This window comes from Martes martes, assembly GCF_963455335.1.
Source record: "Martes martes genome assembly, chromosome: 5".
In the NCBI taxonomy this organism is placed as follows: Eukaryota; Metazoa; Chordata; class Mammalia; order Carnivora; family Mustelidae; genus Martes; species Martes martes.
The window spans coordinates 32,667,295-32,689,727 of record NC_137892.1 but is presented as its reverse complement, the minus strand read 5'-3'; the positions used below and the strand labels follow the sequence as shown (position 1 = coordinate 32,689,727).

General features: G+C 54.2%; 2 protein-coding genes across 12 annotated transcripts in view; both read left to right on the top strand.

The window, feature by feature from the left end:
- Nucleotides 1-4,523, top strand: part of FAM193B (family with sequence similarity 193 member B) — a 31,851-nt gene extending 27,328 nt beyond the window's left edge. For all 11 annotated transcript variants that reach the window (XM_080803976.1, XM_080803971.1, XM_080803969.1 and 8 more), the window contains 4 exons: nt 151-1,171; nt 1,323-1,398; nt 2,203-2,300; nt 4,140-4,523. In XM_080803976.1, the coding sequence (XP_080660102.1) occupies nt 151-1,171; nt 1,323-1,398; nt 2,203-2,299 (1,194 nt within the window). In that variant the 3' untranslated portion in view covers nt 2,300; nt 4,140-4,523. The remainder of the gene's footprint in view (nt 1-150; nt 1,172-1,322; nt 1,399-2,202; nt 2,301-4,139) is intronic.
- Nucleotides 4,524-7,006: 2,483 nt separating this feature from the next.
- DDX41 (DEAD-box helicase 41) lies at nt 7,007-12,358 on the top strand. Its single transcript, XM_080804456.1, has 17 exons — nt 7,007-7,212; nt 7,294-7,404; nt 7,680-7,839; nt 7,912-7,986; nt 8,104-8,164; nt 8,293-8,429; nt 8,712-8,784; nt 8,911-9,064; nt 9,141-9,277; nt 10,106-10,268; nt 10,451-10,582; nt 10,866-10,937; nt 11,063-11,159; nt 11,297-11,446; nt 11,532-11,603; nt 11,722-11,832; nt 12,010-12,358. The coding sequence occupies exons 1-17, from the start codon at nt 7,186-7,188 to the stop codon at nt 12,144-12,146; spliced, it is 1,869 nt and encodes a 622-aa protein (XP_080660582.1). The 5' UTR covers nt 7,007-7,185; the 3' UTR covers nt 12,147-12,358.
- The last annotated feature ends 10,075 nt before the right edge of the window (nt 12,359-22,433 follow it).

Genomic DNA, 22,433 nt, shown 5'->3' with positions numbered 1-22,433 from the left:
CTCCTGCAGAGTGGGGGAGCAGGCCCAGATGGCCAAGGCCCTGCATCTAGCCGGTTAGCTGCAAAGCTGGGCCCCAGTCTGATGTGTCAGGTGTCACACTGTGCCTAGCAGCTGCCAGGCCCTAGCTGAAACTGCTTCTTATATTGGCAGGAAAAGGAAAAGGCCCACTTGGCAGCAGAAGCTCTAAAGCAGGTGAATCGTAGTGTTTCTGGAAGCCAGGAGCCAAGGCCTGCCAGGGAGAGGCTCTTGGAGTGGCCTGACCGGGAGCTGGATCGGGTCAACAGCTTCCTGAGCAGCCGTCTACAAGAGATCAAGAATACTGTCAAGGACTCTATCCGTGCCAGCTTCAGTGTGTGTGAGCTCAATATGGACAGCAATGGATTCTCTAAGGAGGGGGCTGCTGAGCCAGAGCCCCAGAGCCTATCCCCCTCAAACCTCAATGGCTCCTCAGAGCAACGGCCTGACATTAACCTTGACCTATCCCCTTTGACTTTGGGGTCCTCTCAGAACCACACGTTACGAGTTCCAGGTGAGCCGGCCCCACCATGGACAGAAATGAGAGGCTCTCACCCACCATGGACAGAGGTGAGGGGGCCCCCTCCTGGTATCATCCCTGAGAATGGGCTAGTGAGGAGACTCAACGCCGTGCCCAACCTTTCCCGGGTGATCTGGGTCAAGACACCCAAGCCAGGCAACCCTAGCCCTGAGGAGCCAAGCCCAAAGGAGGTACCCAGTTACAAGCAAGAGCTGCCCGAGCCTGTGGCCTCAAGTGGGAAGCCACGGAAGGGCAAGAGACAGGGCAGTCAGGCCAAGAAGAATGAGGCAAGCCCAGCCCCCCGGTCCCCAGCCAGCCTCGAGGCTCCCAGTGCCAAGGGCCAGATCCCCAGCTCCAAGCAGCCAGGCAAGGCCCCAGAGCCTCCCAAAATGGGCAGCTGTGCCGAGGCTGGAGAGGGGAGCCGGGGAAGCCAACCGGGACCAGGCTGGGCTGGCAGCCCCAAAGCCGATGAGAAGGGCAGCTCCTGGCGAAACTGGCCAGGTGAGGCCAAAACACGGCCTCTGGAACAGGAGTCTGTGCAGCCCCCAGGCCCAGCAAGGCCACAGAGCTTGCCACAGGGCAAGGGCCGCAGCCGCCGGAGCCGCAACAAGCAGGAGAAGACGGCCGCCTCCTTGGGTGAGTGCACCAGGAACTGAGTGGTTGACCCCCCCACCCAGCCAGGCCACAGGGTGGAGGGTAGTCCTCGCGTGTGGGCAGTGCTGCCCCGAGAGCATGACCCCAGAGGCCTGGCCATGGGCACTGAGCCCTCCTGGCTGTGTCTTCCTAGACGATGTGTTCCTGCCCAAGGACATGGATGGGGTGGAGATGGATGAGACAGACCGGGAGGTGGAGTACTTCAAGAGGTAGGTGTGGGGATGCCTTCTCACCCACCCTCACCCTGACACTCTCAGAGAGAGAGCCTTGCTAGGCTTGCTCCCACCAGTCTATCTGCTGGAACCCAGGTGGCCACGCAGTAGGAAAAGGCATCTGGGAAGGTATAAGGGACAGGGAGGAGGAGGCACTTCAGGCCCCAAGAACCAGGGCTTTCTCCAGCTTTATTCACTTTGTATATTCATTTGCACTTTTTCTCCTCTGCCTGGGCTGAGCTCTGGGCTGGAGGCAAATCAGATGCAGTCTAGATGGAGAGAAAGAGCCTAAACACACAGTCCAGCTGTAAGTGCTGTTGGAGGAGTAAGGATGTGGGGGTGCAGACCAAGCTGAGATCTAGGGGCGGGCAGCGCTCCCAGAAGAGGTGGGAACCAGGCTGATACCGGAGAAGTAAGAATGAGTGGGCCAGGTCAAGCAGGGCCTTTGTGACAGCAGAGCTAGTAGGTACAGAGGTTTGAGGCTGAAAGCAACGCCCAGTACCAAGGGGAGCAGGAGGCAGCCCACTGTAGCCAGAGTAAAATACAGCGTGAGGGGCTACCCTGTATCCTGAGGCAGTGTCACTGTCTTCATACGCTGTTCCATGGGCTCACAGGCACTCTGTCCAGAAGGTCAGCAAAGCTCTCGTAACCTGCTAGGCCCCAATACCCTGGAGCCAGAGGGGTTGTACAGAGCTGACTTGGTTCCTTTAGTGACCAAGACACATGGGACTAGAAACGGGGTCCAGCAAGGAGAGGGGGATCCTCTGATTGTGCTTTCCTGGTGTCTGTTAAACCTAACAGGTTCTGTTTGGATTCTGCAAAGCAAACTCGTCAGAAAGTTGCTGTGAACTGGACCAACTTCAGCCTCAAGAAAACCACTCCCAGCACAGCTCAGTGAGGTATGGAGGACCCCCAAGTGTTGCATATACTGCCTCTCCACAAGTTCTGTCACCTTGTGTCCCCACCACACCATTTCATGCTCAGAAGCACACGGAGTTGGGCTCGTGGCTTGCCAGCCCCGGCCCCTGCAGTGACACAGTGACACCTATGTGCTCTGAAGACACAGGCCCCATCTCTTCTCCTGTGGCCCCTCACGCCTAGGCCTCTGTCCTTTCATAGCCAGAGGCCAGACCCTCCTTAGAGCCCTCCTGCCTGTGTTCCTGAGGGGCCCTTCCTGCACTGCCATCCCTGGGCTGTCTCCACCAGGCGTCCACTCCCTCACCATCTGCCTCTCAAGTGCCGAGGCAGCATTAATCCCCAGATGACTGCCCCCACTCCTGACATTATTAGCCTCAGGGTTGAATCTCACTTGCCCGGCCTGGTAGACTGCCATTTAGGGTGCTTTCCAGCTAAAGCCATGCAGGAAGGGGCTAGCCCCAGAGGACCAGGGAGAGGGCAGATGAGATAGACCAAGGCCTCAGTGAGGTCATTTAGGCATGGAGGAGTTGGTAAGCGCTCTCCCCAACCAGGGCAAGCCCCATGAAGAAATTAATAGCTAAGCTGCCTCCTGAAGAAGAGACCTAGCCCCAGCTGGGCTCGGGGCTCCTCTCCCAACCACCTACACAGGTCCTTATGTGTGAAATGCTGACATATCAGATGACGCTGTGGACTGAGAACAGAAGACCAAGAAGCCACTGGACTGAGCACCATAGTGCAGGAGAGAAGAGTGGCCCGCAGGCCTTGGTGCGCGGTTTGCAGCCTAATGGCTGTGCAGTGCCCTATCTTAACCCTGTGCTCTGTCCCTGGGATCAGGCCTTTTCTGCCTGGTCACACAACTGCCTTTAAAGCACAGGAAACAGGGGCAGGTGAGCTGAACTCAGGGAACCCCAGGAGGATGTCCTCACCTGTCCTCCTCCTCCTCTTATCAGTGCCAGGGCAGCAGACTTCCTGGATGCTCAGCCGAGTCTCTTGTCCTCCTCTGGGTCAGGATTCCCCACCCTTGAGGCTGGGCTCCCTATGGCACCTCGGGCTGCCTGGAGACAGGACTGTCTTTAGACTCACCTCAGCCCCTCTCTCTGAAGGGGCTGAACTCCTGGTCTTTTGCCAAAATGAAATGTCCACACATCAGGAGCTTCTGCTAGGGCGCCCTCCTGCCCCTTTTGTCCACTTCCACAGGACCCAGGATTTATGGGGACCCCAGGCACTTTGATTTGTTGCCTCTTCTCAGAGAAAAAGGGGCATACCTCCTCCCACAGCCCAGTGCCCCTGTCAGCCAAGAAACCTCATTCAGCCATCTTCTCTCAGGGACTCCCTCTTTGGTTGATCTCTTTCCCAAGACGGGGATGTTCCCTCCCTGCCCCACCCCACCATAAGGGCTCTCCATTGACCTTTTCCACCCTCCTCAGAGTGGGATCAGGAGCCCGGAGAGTGTGTGAAAAAGCAATGCCGGCACGGATTCGGGACCTAGCCTGGGCTGTGTCCCCGGAGCATGAGGCAGGAGTCAGAGTGCATATGCTGCCTCTCCCCCGCCTGTCAGCAGGAGAGCAAAGGCCAGAGTCGGGGCACTTACCCCACCCTGGATGGGATAGACATGCTACCGGGGAGCTGTCCCCTGGCAGGGTCTCAACCTGCATCCTCTGCTGAAGGTAATCAAGGAAGTCTATTCAATATTTTCAGCCCAGGGAGCAAAAAATAGCAGGCAGCTCCTCCTGCGCAGGGGACCCATGGAAACCCAGAGCCAGCACAGGGAGGCTAGGGCACAGGCTCACTCACGGTACGGTCATGCTCTGTTTTCTCAGCCCCCTGCCGGGTCGAGCTGCTTCAGGGTGTCCTGAGACCCCCAACTGCCAGCTGAAGGTCTACAGTTTCTTCCTCCACATCCCTGCCCACCTGCCCAAGATCCTCCCTGCTCCTCACCGTCCTGGACCAACCAAAAGTTGAATGGATGCTGTGCCGTGCTGGGGCCCCTCAAGACCTCCGCAGAGCCGCTTCCTGGTGCTACGCAGCCCCCTCACTCAGAGCCTGGGGGCTGGACTGGCCTGTGGGCCGGGGGCTGATGGTACTGCTGGCCCAACACTGCTCTCTTTGTGTTTGGTTTTGTTTTTGTTCTTGTTTTTCAATTCTTTACTTTTGATACTGTGAAGATCTTTCCTGCAGAAAGATAAAGCAACATTTGGACACAGTCAGTGTGTTGTGGTTTGCTGGTCTGGGGCAGGGGTGAGGTGAGGAATGTACTCAGAAGCATGGGATCTGCCTTGGTCATTAGCCTCACTGAGCACATACTATGTGGCAGCAGTTTGGCAGTTTCCACTTAATTATCACAACAGTTCTAAGTGGGACTATTACCCCATGTTACAGATGAGGAAATTAAAGCCAAGACAGGAAAGTGATTTTAGTGCACTCGGTCTGGCTGAGAAGTTAGAGCCGAGGCCTGTATAACAGCAGCATCTGTGCACTTTCTCCTGGTGGGAGGACCCTGGTGTGTGACCTGGAACAGCCCCCTCCCCATGCCCTGTTTCCCCCTCTGCAAGATGGTGGAGTGAGACTCTGTGTCTGGGCAGCTGCTGTGAGAGGTGGTCTGGGAAAGGCCTCAAAGCCTTTTCTGTAGCCTGGGTTATTGACATGGTCAAGGAAAGTGGAGTAAATGGAATTTCTGTAAATTGGATCGGACTTTCCAGTGGGAATGACGCATATAGCCTAAGTACCTGAGAGTTGAGGATAATAAACCCTTCTGTAAAGTAAAGCAAACTACCTCATTCCTACCTCCCACCTCCTGTAGATCTGGCTTGAAAATTCAGATTTTAATATAATAGGTTTGCTTAAAAAAAAAAAAGTGTCACACATCCCTGTGTTCTACCTCCTTGTCCCTATTGTCATTTCCTCAAGCTGACACTTAAGCCTGTGTGGGGCAGCAGTGGAGGTTGTGGCCACATAGTCACTAAGAGCGCTTTATAGAGTGTTGGGAAGCAGGATCGGAAACTGTTCCTTCTCCCTTCCCCTCCTCCCAGGTTCATCCCCACCATGGGCAGTCAGTGCCAGCTTTCTCTTCTAAAGAAGTTAAAAGGCATCGCCCACAGGCTCACAATTCCTGGTCTCTGGCCCTTCCTAATCTCCAGGGAAGTCTGCATATGCTCGGTGAAACCTGTCTCTGTATACGTATTATCTGTGTTCCTCTCTCCCTTCAACTCCTGCACCGGGCTCCTGCCCTGCAGTTGAACTGGCATAGCTACCTAAAATTCTGCTTCGTTCAAAAATTGCCTGTCTGATCAAGGAACTGCTTTACCTACAGAGAAATACCTGTGGATGGTGCTCAGAGCCTTCCGTGCCTGGTCCTTGCCTCCCAGCACTTCACTCCAGCCCCACCAGATTACTTCAGTCTCCTTCCAGGCCTGGCATCCACAGGTCTCCAACTTTACTCACATTTCCTTCTTCCCAAATTACCTTCCCTTCATCATGTCCTGCTTATCCTTCACATTCCAGCTGAAAGGCCACTTTTACTAGGAGAATCATCTTGCCCTGCCTTGCAATGCTTCGAAAAGTACTACTTTATCTGTCTTAGAATATGTCTCCTTAACCTCAAGACCTGTTTTATTTTTGTCTCCTCAACTAATCCATAAACTCACAAGCCAGGTTTGTGTCTTGTTCATCTTTTATCTGCTTCAGCACTGTGCACAATGCCCAGTATGTGCTGATAATAAATACATGAATGAAGGAAAAAATAGTACTGACACATCACTCCTCTTTAAGAGTCCCCAGTGAGGGGCACCTGGGTGGCTCAGCCCTCCGACTCTTGATTCCTGCTCAGTTCCTGATCTCAGCGCCATGGGATCTAGTCCCAGGGCAGACTCCTTGCTCAGCATGGAGTTTACTTGAGATTCTCCCCCCGCCTGCCCCTTACCCCCGCACACTCTGTCAAAATAAAATATTTAAATATAAATGAAGTACCCTGTGAAGTTGAAGTAACTTTGACTGTCACAGCCCTGCATACTCTGGGCCCACCCAGCCTCCCTATCCAGCTTTAGCGCTGGCCACCCCACCCCACAGCAGCCGGCCACGTGGTTTATTCTTTGAGGAATCTGTACTGGCATATGGCCAAACCTTCACTCCTACAGAATCCTCAATCAGAAAGTTTCTCTTTCCTCCACTCCCTTGTTCTGAGTCTACACCTCTGGAAGCTCAGATGCAGGTCTCTTGGAAGACTTCTCTGGTTCCGCAGGCAGTGAGTTACTCTAAGCTCTATTACAGCATTTACAATAAAAATCGCTCCTTAGGTATGTACAGACCCTCAGCGAAACACTTGTCACCAGCATTTTATTTATCTCTCACCGCTCTGAACATACGTGTTGTCTCACATAGACGAGGACGCCAGTCAGAGCTGCAGCGTAAGTTGATTCGTTTTTCCGTAAGCCACACCCCGTCCCCGCGCCTGGGATGGAGGCCCCGGCGGGGTCCCAGTTGGCCCCGTCCCGGAACGTGCCGGATGACGTCAGACTCCGGGCGACGTTTCGCAGCTGGCCAGCCGGCCTCTCCGGGATCAGCTGTCTCCACTCGGGACCTTCCGCCAGACTTCGCGTTGTGAGCCTTTAGCGCATGCTCCAAGTCTTCCAGCATCCCATAATGCATTGTCTGACGCTTTGCCCTCGCCCTTGGCAACAAATGCGCAGCCGCCCAAGGGACTTTGACGCCAACGGGGCCTGACAGGTTCTCAGAGGAAAGTTTGTCCCTCGGCGCGACCCGGCACTCAGAGGTCGTTGCTAGGCGCCCACGTTCCGCTTCACATCTGATTGGATTTCACTCAAAAGTTGAGGCGGGGTTTTACCGTAGCGCGCATGCGTGCAGCAAAGGATGGAGGACTCGGAACCCGAGCGGAAGGTAGGAGCGAGGCAGGGGTCCTCGAGGGTGGCGAGCGGCAGTGAAAGCGGGGGAGTGAGCCTGATTCCCGTGTATCTGTAGCGGGCTCGCACAGACGAGGCGACTGCCACAGGAAGCCGCTCCGAGACGGAGGATGAGGACGACGAAGACTATGTGCCTTACGTGCCTTTGCGACAGCGCCGGCAACTGCTGGTGAGGGCCCGGGTTCGGAAGAGGAATGAGGGCGTGGGATCCGGGGACGAGGGGCGGTGGGGGGAGGTGGCCGCCAGTGGAGCGAGCTGCCAGTACCCGGGATCGTGGCCCTCCGGCGAACGAGGAACGGGCGACCTGATCTGAGGGGCAGCGCAGCTCCACGTCGCAGGGTACAGGTCCCTCTCCCAAAAGCCAAGATCCTGACGCAGGCCCCCTGGGCCCAATGCGCCGCTCTGTTTTGGGCTTGGTTCTGCGGGGCGCTGTTGGAACCTCAGCTCCAGAAGCTACTGCAACGAAGGCGCAAAGGAGCTGCGGAGGAGGAGCAGCAGGACAGCGGCAGCGAGCCCCGGGGAGATGAGGACGATATCCCGCTGGGCCCTCAGTCCAACGTCAGCCTCCTGGATCAGCACCAGCACCTCAAAGAGAAGGCTGAAGGTGGGCTGGAAAGCACCGGGGAGGTTCAGCTTAGTGCAGTGCTTGGTGTCTGACATCTGCTTCTTTCCTCAGCCCGCAAGGAGTCTGCCAAGGAGAAGCAGCTGAAAGAAGAGGAAAAGATCCTGGAGAGTGTGGCTGAGGGCCGAGGTATGGCTGTAGTCAGGGCAGGGTGGGTGGTGGACTGACAACCCCAGACATGTTATATGTCGAGGGCCTGGTCTCTGGGAAGGAAGAGCCAGTCCTGAGCCACGTCTGTCTCCTCAGCCTTGATGTCAGTGAAGGAAATGGCCAAGGGAATCACATACGACGATCCAATCAAAACCAGGTATGTTTTTCAGTCTGGGGAAGGCAGTCACTCACTTTTACTTGGAATGGTATATGCCTGAGACTGGCAGGTGTACCCCAGAGCCAGCTGTGCCTGGGGCCTCTCTTAACCCCTCGCCCAACTCACAGTTGGACACCCCCCCGCTATGTCCTGAGCATGTCTGAAGAGCGGCATGAACGGGTTCGGAAGAAGTACCACATCCTGGTAGAAGGAGATGGTATCCCACCACCCATCAAGAGCTTCAAGGAAATGAAATTTCCTGCAGGTACCTGGGAACTTTGGTAGTCAGACAATTGTAGGGTTCTGTCCCAGCCCCCACTGTGCTCAGCATCTGCAGAGATGGGTCTAGCCAATGGAGATGGAAGGACTTGGGTTTGACCTTCAGTTGCTCTAGTTTTCATAGAGGTGTTGGACAAGTCTTTCTTTTTCTCTCTCTTTCTCTGGGCCTCATTTGTAACTTGAAGGGGGTAGTGCCGAGTTTACAGCTTTGGGGGCCTGATAAAGTATCCATGAGACACAGGGATGATGCTGAGGTTGTTTTCCGTAGCCATCCTGAGAGGCCTGAAGAAGAAGGGAATCCACCACCCAACACCCATTCAGATCCAGGGCATCCCCACCATGTGAGTGTGGACCTGGGAGCCCTGAAGGGGGTGGTTATGGGGAGGAGCAGTCACTTGGTGTCCATCTGGAGACTCATTCCCTACATTCTACTGAACCTGATCCTCAGGTCTCTCCTCTCCCAACAGACTATCTGGCCGTGACATGATAGGTATCGCCTTCACGGGTTCAGGCAAGACACTGGTCTTCACATTGCCTGTCATCATGTTCTGCCTGGAACAAGAAAAGAGATTACCTTTCTCCAAGCGCGAAGGGCCTTACGGACTCATCATCTGCCCCTCGGTAAGACAGACCAGGCTAGAGGGCAGGGCAGAGACAGGACTGCCTTCTGGTGCGAACCTCTGTCCTGTGCCTACAGCGGGAGCTCGCCCGGCAAACCCATGGCATCCTGGAGTATTACTGCCGCCTACTGCAGGAGGATAGCTCCCCGCTCCTGCGCTGCGCTCTCTGCATTGGGGGCATGTCTGTTAAAGAGCAGATGGAAACCATCCGACAGTGAGCACAGGCACCCCTACCCTGTGGGCCTCCCCAGAGCCACTCAGCAAGCTAAAGGGCCCTTTGCTTTAGCTACTCCTGCAGACCCTTACAGAAGCCTCCTTGTCCTCAAGGAGTTCCTCGTCTAATGGGGAGATCAGTTGGGGTGGGACAGAGGGATGTGGTAAGCTACTGTGGGAGCACAGCAGATGGAATGGGGGCATCTGGGAGGTCAGGGGATCAGGGCATTCTGGGCAGAAGACACAGAGGTGGGGGATCCAAGACGTCCAGGAAGGTCAGGATCCTTCCGTGTGGTCCAGCATGGAGGCTGAGACATTAGGGCAGGGCCAGATCTGTGGCCTTTCCACACGGTGCAGTCCCCAGCAGACAGTGCTATTTGACCTGGGCCAGGCTCTGGGGTTATGGACGGGCCACACCCAGTCCCTTCTTTCAAGGCATTCCCGGTCTCAGGGAAGAGTCAGATACAGAAAGGATTAATTCAGCATTCTGGGAAGGTGAGCCCATCAACGCCTACAAAGGGACGTGCAGGAGCACATAGTGCGGTCTGGCTGGAGCTTCAGGACCGCTGTCTTCTAGAGAGGGAAGGGTACGTCAGGCGGGGTTGATTCATGGCTGGGGAGGAGCTCTGGAGCACAGCAGTAGTCAAGAAGACTGCATCCCCATCCAGAAGAGACATGTTTTACAAGTAGGACAGGGTGCTGGAAGTGATGAGGGGACAGGGGAGGAGAGACAGGAAAGAGGCCAGAGAGCAGAATGAGCAGACTGCCAGCCCATAGGTGCAGGGATGGGCAGGTAGCCCTGACCTCAGCATCTTCTCTTGATCCCTAGCGGTGTGCACATGATGGTAGCCACCCCTGGGCGCCTCATGGATTTGCTGCAGAAGAAGATGGTCAGTCTAGACATCTGCCGCTACCTGGCTCTGGATGAGGCTGACCGCATGATTGACATGGGTTTTGAGGGTGACATCCGCACCATCTTCTCCTACTTCAAGGTGCCCGTCCTTTCCTGGCTAGGGCATTCCTGCCACCGTCCCCAGCACACCCCATTCAACTGTGGCAGGCCCTGAGGCCTAGCACTGCCCACCCACTGGCCCTGCTTTGGGGCGCGACATCCCAGCTACTTGGTCTTCCCAGGCCTCGGCATGCCCTCAGTCCTAGCCCTGCTCTTCCTCAGGGCCAGCGACAGACCCTACTCTTCAGTGCCACCATGCCTAAGAAGATTCAGAACTTTGCCAAGAGTGCCCTGGTAAAGCCGGTCACAATCAACGTGGGGCGCGCCGGGGCCGCTAGCCTGGATGTCATCCAGGTGGGCAGGCACTCCTGGTGAACAGGGTTTCACTTATGAGGGTTGGATGTGGCCTGGCCATGTGGAAGTTCTTGGAGTAGGGTTGAGGGGCCCCCTTGTGGGCACTCGGGGTTTCATTCAAATCTCCAGCCCTTAGCAAGAAACATTCTTCGAGCGGCCAGTGCTTTATGGCAAGAGGCTTCTGGTTTCCTCCCAGCTAGGATTGGGGGCCCAGGCTCTGTGGCAGGGCCGTGGCTCGCGAGCCCATTTGCAGGCCCACCTGACCTGGCCTTTGTGATGGCAGGAGGTGGAATATGTCAAGGAGGAGGCCAAGATGGTATACCTGCTCGAATGCCTACAGAAAACACCCCCACCGGTAAGTGTAGCCCACCAGGCTAGCCCAGGACCCCTGGCATGAGAGGGAGGGGGCCGTGGGGGCAGCATGCTGGAGAAGGTCGGTTGGGGTCAGCTCCTGTGACTGAAGTTGGCCTTCCCGGACAGGTGCTCATCTTTGCAGAGAAGAAGGCTGATGTGGATGCCATCCATGAGTACCTGCTGCTCAAGGGGGTCGAGGCAGTGGCCATCCATGGGGGCAAAGGTCAGGGGTAGTGCCCGCGTAGGCAGGGATTCTGCTGCCACTGCCACCGTTCTCCTAACCCCTTTCCCTGCCTGGTGGGCCCACCGCTACTCCCCAGACTCCCGTCCCTCTAACAGCTCCTGCCTAACCCTCCCCAGACCAGGAGGAACGGACCAAGGCTATCGAGGCATTCCGGGAAGGCAAGAAGGATGTTCTGGTGGCCACAGACGTAGCCTCCAAGGGCCTGGACTTCCCTGCCATCCAGCATGTCATAAATTATGACATGCCCGAGGAGATTGAAAACTACGGTGGGGAGCTGGGTGGGGGTCAGGGAGGTGGGCTGGCCCCCAGCCCCACAGGCAGTAGGCCAGAGGCTCTGTTCCCTCTCCACAGTGCACCGTATCGGCCGCACTGGGCGCTCCGGGAACACTGGCATTGCCACCACTTTCATCAACAAGGCCTGTGGTAAGACTGCCCCCTCGGGATCACCTCAGCTGTACCCGGGGTCCTCTGCTGTGGCCACCCAGGTCCCGGCTGTGGGGCCTAGGGTTGGGCCTGACAGTTCCCTGCCCACCCCCCCCAGACGAGTCAGTGCTGATGGACCTGAAAGCTCTGCTGCTGGAGGCGAAGCAGAAGGTGCCCCCTGTGCTGCAGGTGTTGCACTGTGGGGATGAGTCCATGCTGGACATTGGAGGTGACTGCAGGCTGGGGACATGGGCCGGTGGGGGCGGGGGGAACATAACGGGAGCACCACAAAACATGTCCGGGTGCTGCATCAGAGGGCTTGGGGGCAGGATCTAATGGGAAGCCAAGGTCTGGACTGTGGAGCCTGGTCCTGCAAGCATGCTGACTCTCACCCCCGTGTCCCCAGGAGAGCGTGGCTGTGCCTTCTGTGGGGGCCTGGGCCATCGAATCACTGACTGCCCCAAACTCGAGGCTATGCAGACCAAGCAGGTCAGCAACATCGGCCGCAAGGACTACCTGGCCCACAGCTCCATGGACTTCTGAGCCTTCTGCCGTCCCTTGTCTCCGAGAGACCTCAGTCTTCAGCTACCATCTGTACACACCAGCCCCCTGGACAAAAAGCCAGCATCTTCCGCCCAGCTGGCCTGGGATGGGCCAGGCTGGGCCTGGCTGCCTGCGCCCTGTGTACCCCAGAATTACTATTTTTGTTCCCCTTTACCCCTGCTGTCATTAAAGCACAAGCCTCTTTTGTCTCAGCCCAGCCCTGCCTCTGTGTTTCCTTCCCTGATCCCTGCTTCCTGGACAGGCCGCACGCTCTGACCTCGGCAGCCCCTGTGAGGCAGGGGAGTTGGCATCTCCCACCACCACCCAGGAGGAAACTGTGCCCTTGGGAGCTGCGGGAAACACTTAGAGCAGGAGAAACCTGCACGCCCACCTCAGGCCACACTCCCTTCGGCGCCCCCTGCTGAGAAAAAGCTGGAGCCCTATGCTAATTCACACTGCTTCCCTCGTTCTGCCACCTGGGAACTTTACTCTGCGGGGGCAGTAGGGAGCCTTGTGGACCTGTCTCGCAGCCCCGTATGGCCCCAACAAGCAACTAGTGAGAAAGCACTCCCATCACAGCGCCAGCGTGTGGCCCGAATTGCCGCCCAGTGCCAGCCCATTCTCGTGAGCTTTCTGCCCAAATCAATGTCAATTTGGGCAGTAAGCTGAGAATTGGTTGGAAATCCCTGGCAAACTTGCTTCTGGAGGTGGGGACCTTCAGAGGAGCTGCCTGGGGCCAGGCAAACTCACTTCTGGCGGTGGGGACATTTAGGGGAGCCGCCTGGGACCAGCCCGGGGTCCCGCGTGGTGTCACTCGAAGCCTGCGAGAAAGCACTCAATGCCGGGTGCACGCGCAGCCTAGGTCGCCTCCGAATGCCAGCCCAACCCGCCCTCTACTCAGTCCCCTGGGGAGCCCGCCTCAGCACCAGCAGGTGGGACCTGCCATGCCCCTAGGCCTGAACCCTAACCCAGGGTTGGATTCTCAGGCTTCCATCTCCCGAGGCCTGGCCCTCAAGCCCTCCAGATTGGGGACCTCTGAGCCATACCACAGGACACTGCCTGCCACCCAGGAGGAAACCGTGCCCTTTGGAGCTGCACAAAACCCTCAGATTGGAGGAAACCAGCATGCCCCCTGGAGGCCACCCCTCCTTTGGCGCCCCACCGGGCCACCAACATGGAGCCTGAGGCTTGGCCTGACCCCTCCCTCAACTCTGGCCCTGGAAAGCTCCCCTCAGCTGTGGCTCTCCAGGGAGTCGGGTGGATCCAGCCCAAGTTCCCAGATGGTCTCAACACGCACATAGTGAGAAAGCACTCTAAATAGCAGGCGGAGCACGGCCTGAATCACTGCACAACGCCGGCCAATTCTCATGAGCTTTCTACCCAAATCAACATCAGTTTGGGGAGAAAGCTCACAAGAATTGGCCGGAAACCCCCAGTGAACTCGCTTCCGGCTGGGCGGGCCTTCAGGGAAGCCGCCTGGGCCTGGCTGAAGGTCCCGAGTGGCTGCAGCCCAAACCCTGTGAGAAAGTGCTCTAAAACCCAGGCGCACAGGTGGCCAAACCCTCCCTCTACTCAGCCCCCCGGGGTTTCGTTTTCAGCGCTGGCGGATCTGGCCTGCCATGACCTTAGGCTTAGGTCTAGGCCCTAGGTTGAGTTTTCAGGCTTCCATCCCCAGGGGCCTGTCCCCCAAGCCCTCCAGATTCGGGACCCTGGAGTCACACCCCAGGAGTCCTCTTGCCACCCAGATGGAAACTGTGTGTTGTTGGAGCTGTGCAGAACCCTACAGAGCTGGAAAAACCTGCATGCCCCCCTGAGGACACCCCCACCTTGTGCAGCCCCCTGGCTACACACCCGCAGCCTGACATGCCGCCTGACCCCGTCCTCAACTCAGCACCCCAGGGAAGCTGCCTCAGCACTGGCAGATCAGGCCTGCCATGCCCTTAGCTCAGCTCACCTCAAGGACCTGTCAGCTCTAGGCAGACTTGGAACTCCCATCTGCCGCAAAGCTCTGGGATCCCCCCTTCTTCTTCCAAAATTACGCTGGCCCAAGTCTTTCATGAGAAAGGGAAAAGGCTACCTCCTGAATGCTTAACATTTCCTTTCCTCTTCTGTCCTATTTCTCTCCACTTACCTTTGTACCTGGGCAAACTATAAGGAACATATGAATGGAACATGTACAATCTCTGAGATCTGAATCTTCATGGCAGCTTTCCAAGGGCTCCTTATGCAACAAGAAACTAGTGTATCCTACCACGGTGTATTTGAAAATGATCATCTACAGAATAGAAGAGTGAAAATCACTCCATTTTTACCTCGCTCTTCATGAAGCAGAACAGGGTTTTCTTCTTTCTTTCATTGACTTCAATTCCAATTCGTTTCCATGCAGTGATAATTCCTTTGCTTCAGGGGTAGGATTTAGTGATTCCTCACCTGCACAGAACACCCAGAGCTCATCACAACAAGTGCCCTCCCTAATAGCCATCGCCCATTGAAACCTTCCCCCCACACCTCTAGCAACCCTCAGTTTGTGCTCTAAGGTGGAGTCTGTTCCTCATTGGTTTCTCTTTCTCCCCTCACTCTGTTCATCTGTTTTCTTTCTGAAATTCCATAAGAGTCAAGTCATAGGGTATTGGTCTTGTCCTACTGATTTTTGCTTAGCTTAATCCTCTCTAGATCCATCCACATCCTTGCAGATGGTAAGATTTCCTTCTTTTTGAAGCTGGGTCCTATTCCAATTTGTGTAGATATAGATATAGATATAGATATAAATCTCCCACATCTTCTTTCTCCATTCTTCAGTGAATGGACATTGGGATTCCCTCCCTAATTTCGCTATGGTTGATAATGCTGCTATAAACATCACGGTGCTCGTACCCCCACTGAATGTGCATTTTTGTGTCCTTTGGGGAAATACCTAGGAGTGCAATTGCTGGATCCTAGGGTTGTTTGGTTTTTAGCCTTTGGGGGAACCACCGTACTCTTTTCCAGAGTGACTGCAGCAGCCCACATGCCCACTGACAGTGCAGGAGGGTTCTACTTTAAGAACATTACCTGCCGGCAATTTCCTAAGGAGGAAGCAGAAAGCCTGTGGGATAACCTGACTTACCGAGCATCAGGCATGAAATTCACCCCAGGGTTCCTGACACCAAGCCCCTTGAAGCCACCAGCATGCCTCTATCCAGGAGAATTCCCAAAGACTCTCCTTCTGACTTCACCGCTCATGAAACTGGGTGTCCCTGGCCCAAGTTCCCGGATGGTGGCAACACACACCTAGCCAGAAACCGCTCTCAACAGCGGGCACGAGTGTGGCCTGAATCGCCGCACAATGCCAGGCTTTCTGCCAAAATCGATATTGATTTGGGCAGAAAGCTCATGAGAATTGGCTGGAAACACCCAGCAAACTCCTTTCTGGCTACACGGACCTTCAGGGCAGCCGACGGGGCCTGGCCCGAGGTCTCAAGTGGTCACCGCCCAAACTCTGCGAGAAAGTGCTCTAAAAGCCAGACGTATGCATGGCCAAAACCTCCTTCTACTCAGCCCCCTGGGGTGCCGGTCTCAGCACTGGCAGATCGGGTCTGACATGCCCCTAGTCCCTAACCTGGACCCTAGGTTAGGTTTTCAGTCCCCCATCCCCAGGGGCCTATCCCCCAAACCCTCCAGATTGGGGACCCCTGAGCCATATCACAGGACTCTGCCTGCCATCCAGGAGGCAACGGTGCCATTGGGAGCTGCGCGAAACCTTCATACCCAGAGAAACCTGCACGCCCCCTCAGGCCACCCCGACCTACAGCGACCCCCTCAAACCACAAACCCAGAGTCTGACACTCAGGCTCACCCCCTCCCACATCACAGACCCCAGGGAACTTGCCTCCACGGGGTCCCTTAGGGGAGCCACGTGGGCCTGTCTTGTGGACCTCATGGCTGCAACATGCACCTAGCAAGAAAGCGCTCCCAACATCTGGCGGGTGCCGGGCCCAAGTCACTGCCCAATGCCAGCCAATTCTCACGAGCTTTTGGCCCAAATTGATATTGATTTGGGCCGAAAGCTCGTGAGAATTGGCTGGTATCCCCAGGAGAACTCGCTCCCGGCAGTGGGGGCCTTCGTGGGAGCCACCTGGGCCTGGCCCAGGGTTCCAGTTGGTCGCAGACTGAAGCCTGTGGGAGAGCGCTCTAAACGCTGGGTGCACACATGGCCCGGATCTCCTCCGAACGCCTACCAAACCTCCCTCTCCCCAGACCCCCGGGGAGCCCGCCTCAGCACCAGCAGGTGAGGCCTCCATCACCGTTGTCCCAAAACGCAACCCTGGGTTGGGTTCTCAGGCTTCCATCCTCAGAGTTCTGGCCCTGAAGACCCCAGACTGGGGACCTCTGAGTCACCCCAGGAGTCCACCTGACCCCAGGAGGAAACTGTGCCCTTTGGAGCTGCACAGAACCCTCAGAATGGGAGAAACTGCATGCCCCTCTGAGGCCACTGCCAGCGTCAGCAGCCCCCCTGGCCACAAGCCTGGAACCTGATGTCTCATCTGACCGCAGCCCTCCATTAACCTCCCTGGCGATCCCACCTCAGTACCCACAGATCTTTCCTGGACTCCCAGATTCTCATGGGACTCTTCACGGGGCATATTCTGGGAACAAAGGTCATGTCAGGGCCACAGAAACCTCTGGCACTGGTTATAAAGGGACTCTGGGATGTCAGTGGAGTCCCAAGACATAGGCCATCTCAGAGTTTGTCTGCAAAGATACAGTTGGCAGGAAACCCAGATGCTGACAGAGGGTAGAGGAAGATGGAAAAAGCTAGGCTTTTTATAGCCTAGGCAAGGCCTGTGCCAGTGCCACAGAGGGCCCAGGAAGCCAGGTGCTCCATAACATTGCTGAGGGCACAATCAGACTCGTCCTGAAGCCCACACATGCTAGATCCTCTGCTAACTCAGGAGAACCCTAAATGTGCTCGTGGTCTTGGCCTGAACAAGACAACCATCAGTGTGGTATATAACCCACAAGATATACCCACAAGGCAGTGGGGACTGACTCAGCCAAACAATACCTACATTTAATTCAACCACAGACAAACATGATGGGGGAAGCTTGAGGCTGACAGAGAAATGGGGTCGGGGAGGGAATTTCTGAAGCCTTAACTTTCGGCCAATCTCACTATCATCTTTCTTTCCATTCAAGTACAGGGGCCAGGATCAGGCAGGATAGATCCCAGTGTCTTCCCACTCTGCCACTGGAAAGAAGAGTCCTCTCCCCCTTCATCCATCATGTTGCTGATCTGGGGTGTGGGAAACTACCACCCATGGGCCAAATGGGACCTCACCCCATATTCTTACAATCAAGTGTATCTGGAACAGTGGTTATGGGCGGTCTGTGTCTGCTTTCAAGCCACAATGCAAGAGTGCAGTCATTGTCAGAGATGCCACGTGGACAGCAACAGCTAACAGAAGATCTTTACAGAAGACATTCCAGAAAAGTCTGTGCCAATCCCTGGTCTCAAAGATCCTACGATTGTGTCCCTTCTTTGAGTAGAATGTAGTTCCTTCTGGGTCAAATCTAATTTCTTCACCCCCAGAGGCAAGGACTTCCATCCTTTTAGCCAGAACACCATCTCCATCCTCCTCTATGGACACCTTGAATGGCACGTCTACAGGTCTGCCGCACAACGGGAATGCACTGTCGTTTCCATGTAGTGATGCTCAGAAATGGAGTTCTAAGTGTGAACTTTGAGGGTGAGCATGTGTTTCCTCTTTGGTAGCCCCGGTGTGCAAGGAGGATACAATACAGCAGCACGCTTTCTGTCCCACAGGAAAGTCACTCAATGTGGTTGCACAGTGATCTCAGAAGGAAACCACCTGCATAGAACAAACTTCATCTGGGAGGACTCCCAAGTCCCTTGTCCTGGACACTAGGTTCCACTGAAGCACATGGAGGGACAGAGACTCCCCTGCCCATGGGGGTTTTGAAAGATGCCTGCTATTTCAGGACAAAATATCCCATAACCATTCATCCACCTGTCATCCAACCAGGCATCTGTGAGATAGATCTACTCCAAGCAGAAAGGACAGCTCGAGAGACAACAGATGACAGCCTTGTGTGACAAGTGCCACAATAGGGGACACTCAGGAGGACTGGGGGTGTGCAGGGTTGGACAGAACTGGGGGCAGGGGGACAGGGAATTCTCCAGGAGGGTGATCACAGCTGTGGGGATGCTCGGGAGGACTGGGGTGTGTAGGGTTGGCCAGACCGGGGGGCAGGGGGACCAGGGGTGCTCCAGGAGGATGTCACAGCTGTGCCCTTGGGTGGCTACATGTGTCAGTGTGACTGGGCATTGGCCAGAATGGAAATGATAGCGCGGATGAGGGGAGGTGTCCCTAAACTCTCTTCTGCAAGGCAAAAGTTCAGTAATGAGATTTCTTTCAGTGAGATTTCATGTCACATGTGTCCCTGAGTCCCTAAAGCTGATTGTGTAGAACATGAAGTAAGTAGTTGGCCATGGCTTTCAAACCTGAGGTGCTGAGGGCAGAGCACCCTTGATCTTTCTTTTGGCTGCTTTCAGAGTAGGATGACTTTTCCCGCCTTCATCTCTGACCCCAGGACAGGGAATGAAGGCAACACAGTCGAAATGTCAACACTTCGAAATGTCAACAGAAATCTGCAAACCCAAGTTCTCCCAGGATCTAAAGTTGAGGACCAGGGTGACAGAAAATGGAGGCCAACAGCAAGAAACCAAAGGAACACATCATGTGCATGGGAACTGGCCCACTTCTCTACCTGTCCGAAGCAAGCCATGCCTGACAGGAGGGAGTCCCACCTGCACCTGGTCCATCTGTTTGTTGCCCTTGAGCAGAGCAGGTGATGGGCTGAGCTGGGTGTGGCTGTCGGGGGGAGATGGCCAATGGCCAGCTGGCCACAGATGCTACCTGCCGAGTACCTATAGGCCCAGCTCCTGGTCCTCAGCTAAGATGAAACAACCATTGTGTGTAGTGACCAGTTTCCGGGGACAGGTCATGTGCTCAGTGCTTTGGTGACTGTATCTTCTCCTATTGTACTCTTTAAAAACACCTCAGGTGGGTAAGATTGACATACAAGAAGCTGTCCTATAGTTAATGTATGTAACTTGACCCTGACCCTAGCCTTAATATCTAGTTAAGAGATATTCGATGTAGAATACTGCTATAAATTAGAGCATGGTTTTTAGGAGCTAAGGAATTCAGGGACCAATCTTCTTCGGTCTTATTCTCCCTTGAATCCTGTAAATTGGAATGCATTCGGCCACGTGCTATCTGGAGAGTGGCCACACGGGGGCAGCAGTGAGGAAACAGTGCTCCAAACCCCACTGCAAAGTCCATCATTCTTCATCCTGTCAAACCTTGTTCAGTGTTTACAGATCACGGTAGAGATGATGGAAAGTGTGACTTTGTTGAATTTTTTAAAAACTGAACTAATTCTTTCAACCTATTAATAATAGAAGATGATTCCTAAAATCTCGGACTTGGAGAGCACGTGAAGGCCCAGGGGCCTGGGAAAGGGCTATGACTGTGGAATCTATTCAGGTCTACTTAGGAAACAAGGATGGCTTCCATTCCGCTTCTTTTCAGGAAGAATTTGTGTCAACTACCAGCACTGAATCCACACCAATAAAATAGTGCAAAATAGTGCAGGTCAGAGGAAAACAAAGGAGAATCAACAGCCTCCAGAAGCAGAGAAAGAGCCACACCAGGAACCAAGAAGATAGTCCAGGAAGGCTCTGCTCAGGCCAATTTGCATTTCTGTAGATCCTCTGGAGCTAGAATGCCCCCAGTGCCCCCAGGGGTCATGGGTGAGGCAGAGCGCACACCCTGATGCTGCCCTGTTGGAACCCATGAAAGCCTCCTGGTCCCTTCCTCCACGAGACACCCCCTACCTCCTGATGACTCCAGCCTGCTTCGTGGATCCCATTCCCCTTTCTGACCCCATCGTTCCCTTTTCCCATCACTGCCATTATACTACATTGCCATTATAGTACAGTATACTGTACTATACAGTATACTGCTGCCGTTATAGTACATTGAACTACTTACTATTCTGTCATTTAAATGTTTTTTGCATCGTTTGGTGGGAAACGATATCTTGCATCATCTACCCTGGTGTAGAATCCCTTGTCGCATTGCCTGACTTCGCTGTGCCCTCACAGTGTCATGGGGCTAGTGTCCTGGGCAAGGCCCCCACTAAGCCAGCTCAGCTGTTGCAGTAAAGGCCTGAGCCAGGCAGTGCTATTTCTGTGCAAGCAAGGCAGCACAGCCACAACCTTGGTTTGGGTTCACAATTGCTCATGGCCCCTCAGCCACATCAGATGGCATGGGGGCACACCCTGAAGACACTGGCTAGTCCAGTGTTGCCCTGGAGAATCTCCATAAAACAGCCATTGTGTCCAATGGGGGAACTCCATAGGAGTGGGGCCCATGGGAATCAGAACTCCTGAGATAGAATCCATCATGGAGATGGCCCAGAACTTAAAAACATATAAAAACAGAGCTACCCTATGACCCAGCATTCGTACTCCTAGGTATTTACCCCAAAGATACAGATTGAGTGAAAAGTAGTGGCACCTGCATCCCCCACCCCCATGTTCATCGCAGCATTATCCACTCTAGCCAAATTATGGGAAGAGCCCAGATGTCCACGGACAGATGAATGGATAAAGAAGATGTGGTTCATACCTACTATGGAATATTATTCAGCCATCAGAGAGGATGAACACTTACCATCACATCCACCTGGCTGGAACTGGTGGGCATTATGCTGAGCGAAGTAAGTCTATCAGAGAAAGACAATTGGCACATGGGTTCACTCATATGTGAAATAGGAGAACCACCACAGAGGATCCGACGGTAAGGGAGGGAAAACTGAAAGGGAAGTCATCAGAGCGGGAGAAAAAAAACGAGAGACTCTTCATTACAGAAACAAACTGAGGGCTGCTGGAGGGGAGATGGATGGGGGATGGGGTAACTGGGTGATGGGCATTAAGGAGGGCAGGTGATGCAATGAGCACTGGGGGTTATACACACCTGATGTACTATTGAACACTACCTCTGAAACCAATGATGTACTGTAAGTTGGCTCATTGACATTCAGTTAAACAAAAAGAACTCAAGCAAACACTCCTAAAAATCCATATGGAACCACCAAAGATACTGAACTACCAACGCAATGTTGAGAAAGAAAAACAAAGCTAGAGGAGTCACAATTCCAGAATTCAAGTTATACTACCAAGCTGTAGGCATCCTAACAATGTGATACTGGCACAAGAATACACACGGCGACCCAGGGAACAGGAGAGAAGCTCAGAAATAAACCCACAATTGTGTGGCCAATCAGTCCTCCACAAAGCAGGCAAGAATATCGAAAAGGAAAAGGACAGTCTCTACAACAAACAGTGTTGGGAAAACTGGACAGCTATGCACAGAAGAATGCAAGTACTCTGCTTCCTTACACCATACAGACACATAAACACAAACCAGTTTCAAGACCTCAGTGGAAGACCTGAAACCACAAAAATTCTACAAGAGGTTACAGACAGTAACTTCCTGATATGGACCAAAGCAACATTTTTCTTTCTTTCTTTTTTTTTTTAAGATTTTATTTATTTATTTGACAGACAGAGATCACAAGCAGGCAGAGAGGCAGGCAGAGAGAGGGGGGGAAGCAGGCTCCCTGCCGAGCAGAGAGCCCAATGTGGGGCTCAATCCCAGGACCATGAGATCATGACCTGAGCCGAAGGCAGAGGCTTTAACCCACTGAGCCACCCAAGCGCCCCAAAGCAATATTTTTCTAGACTGTCTCCTGAGGCAAAGAAAATAAAAGCAAAAATAAACATTTGGGACTATATCAAAATAAAAAGTTTCCACACAGCTGAAGAACTAGGAAGAAAGAAGTAATAATAATAAGACAACCTACTAAAAGGGAGAAGATATTTGCAAATATCCTATGCAGTAAAGGGATAGTGTCCAAAATATGTGGAGTAGATACAACTCAACACCAAAAAACAAACAATCCAATTAAAAAATAGTCCGAAGACCTGAACAGACATGTCTCCAAAGAAGAAATACAGATGGCCAACGGTCCCATGAAAAGATGTTCACCATCACCCAAGCTCAGGAAAAGGCAAGTCAAAAGTATAATGAGATATTAGCACATACTGTCAGAATGGCTCCCATCGACAGCACAAAGAACAGCAGGTGCTAGGAGGGTGTGGGAAAAGGGGAACCTCGTGCACTGTTGGTGGAAAAGCAAGCCGCTGCATCCACTCTG

Excerpts from the sequence above, each read along its gene's own strand:
- DDX41 (XM_080804456.1), top strand. The coding sequence starts at position 7,186 with ATGGAGGACTCGGAACCCGAGCGGAAG. Across the intron at positions 8,430-8,711 it reads GGAAATGAAATTTCCTGCAG|CCATCCTGAGAGGCCTGAAG; the intron begins GTACCTGGGAAC and ends TGTTTTCCGTAG. Across the intron at positions 10,269-10,450 it reads CCATCTTCTCCTACTTCAAG|GGCCAGCGACAGACCCTACT; the intron begins GTGCCCGTCCTT and ends GCTCTTCCTCAG.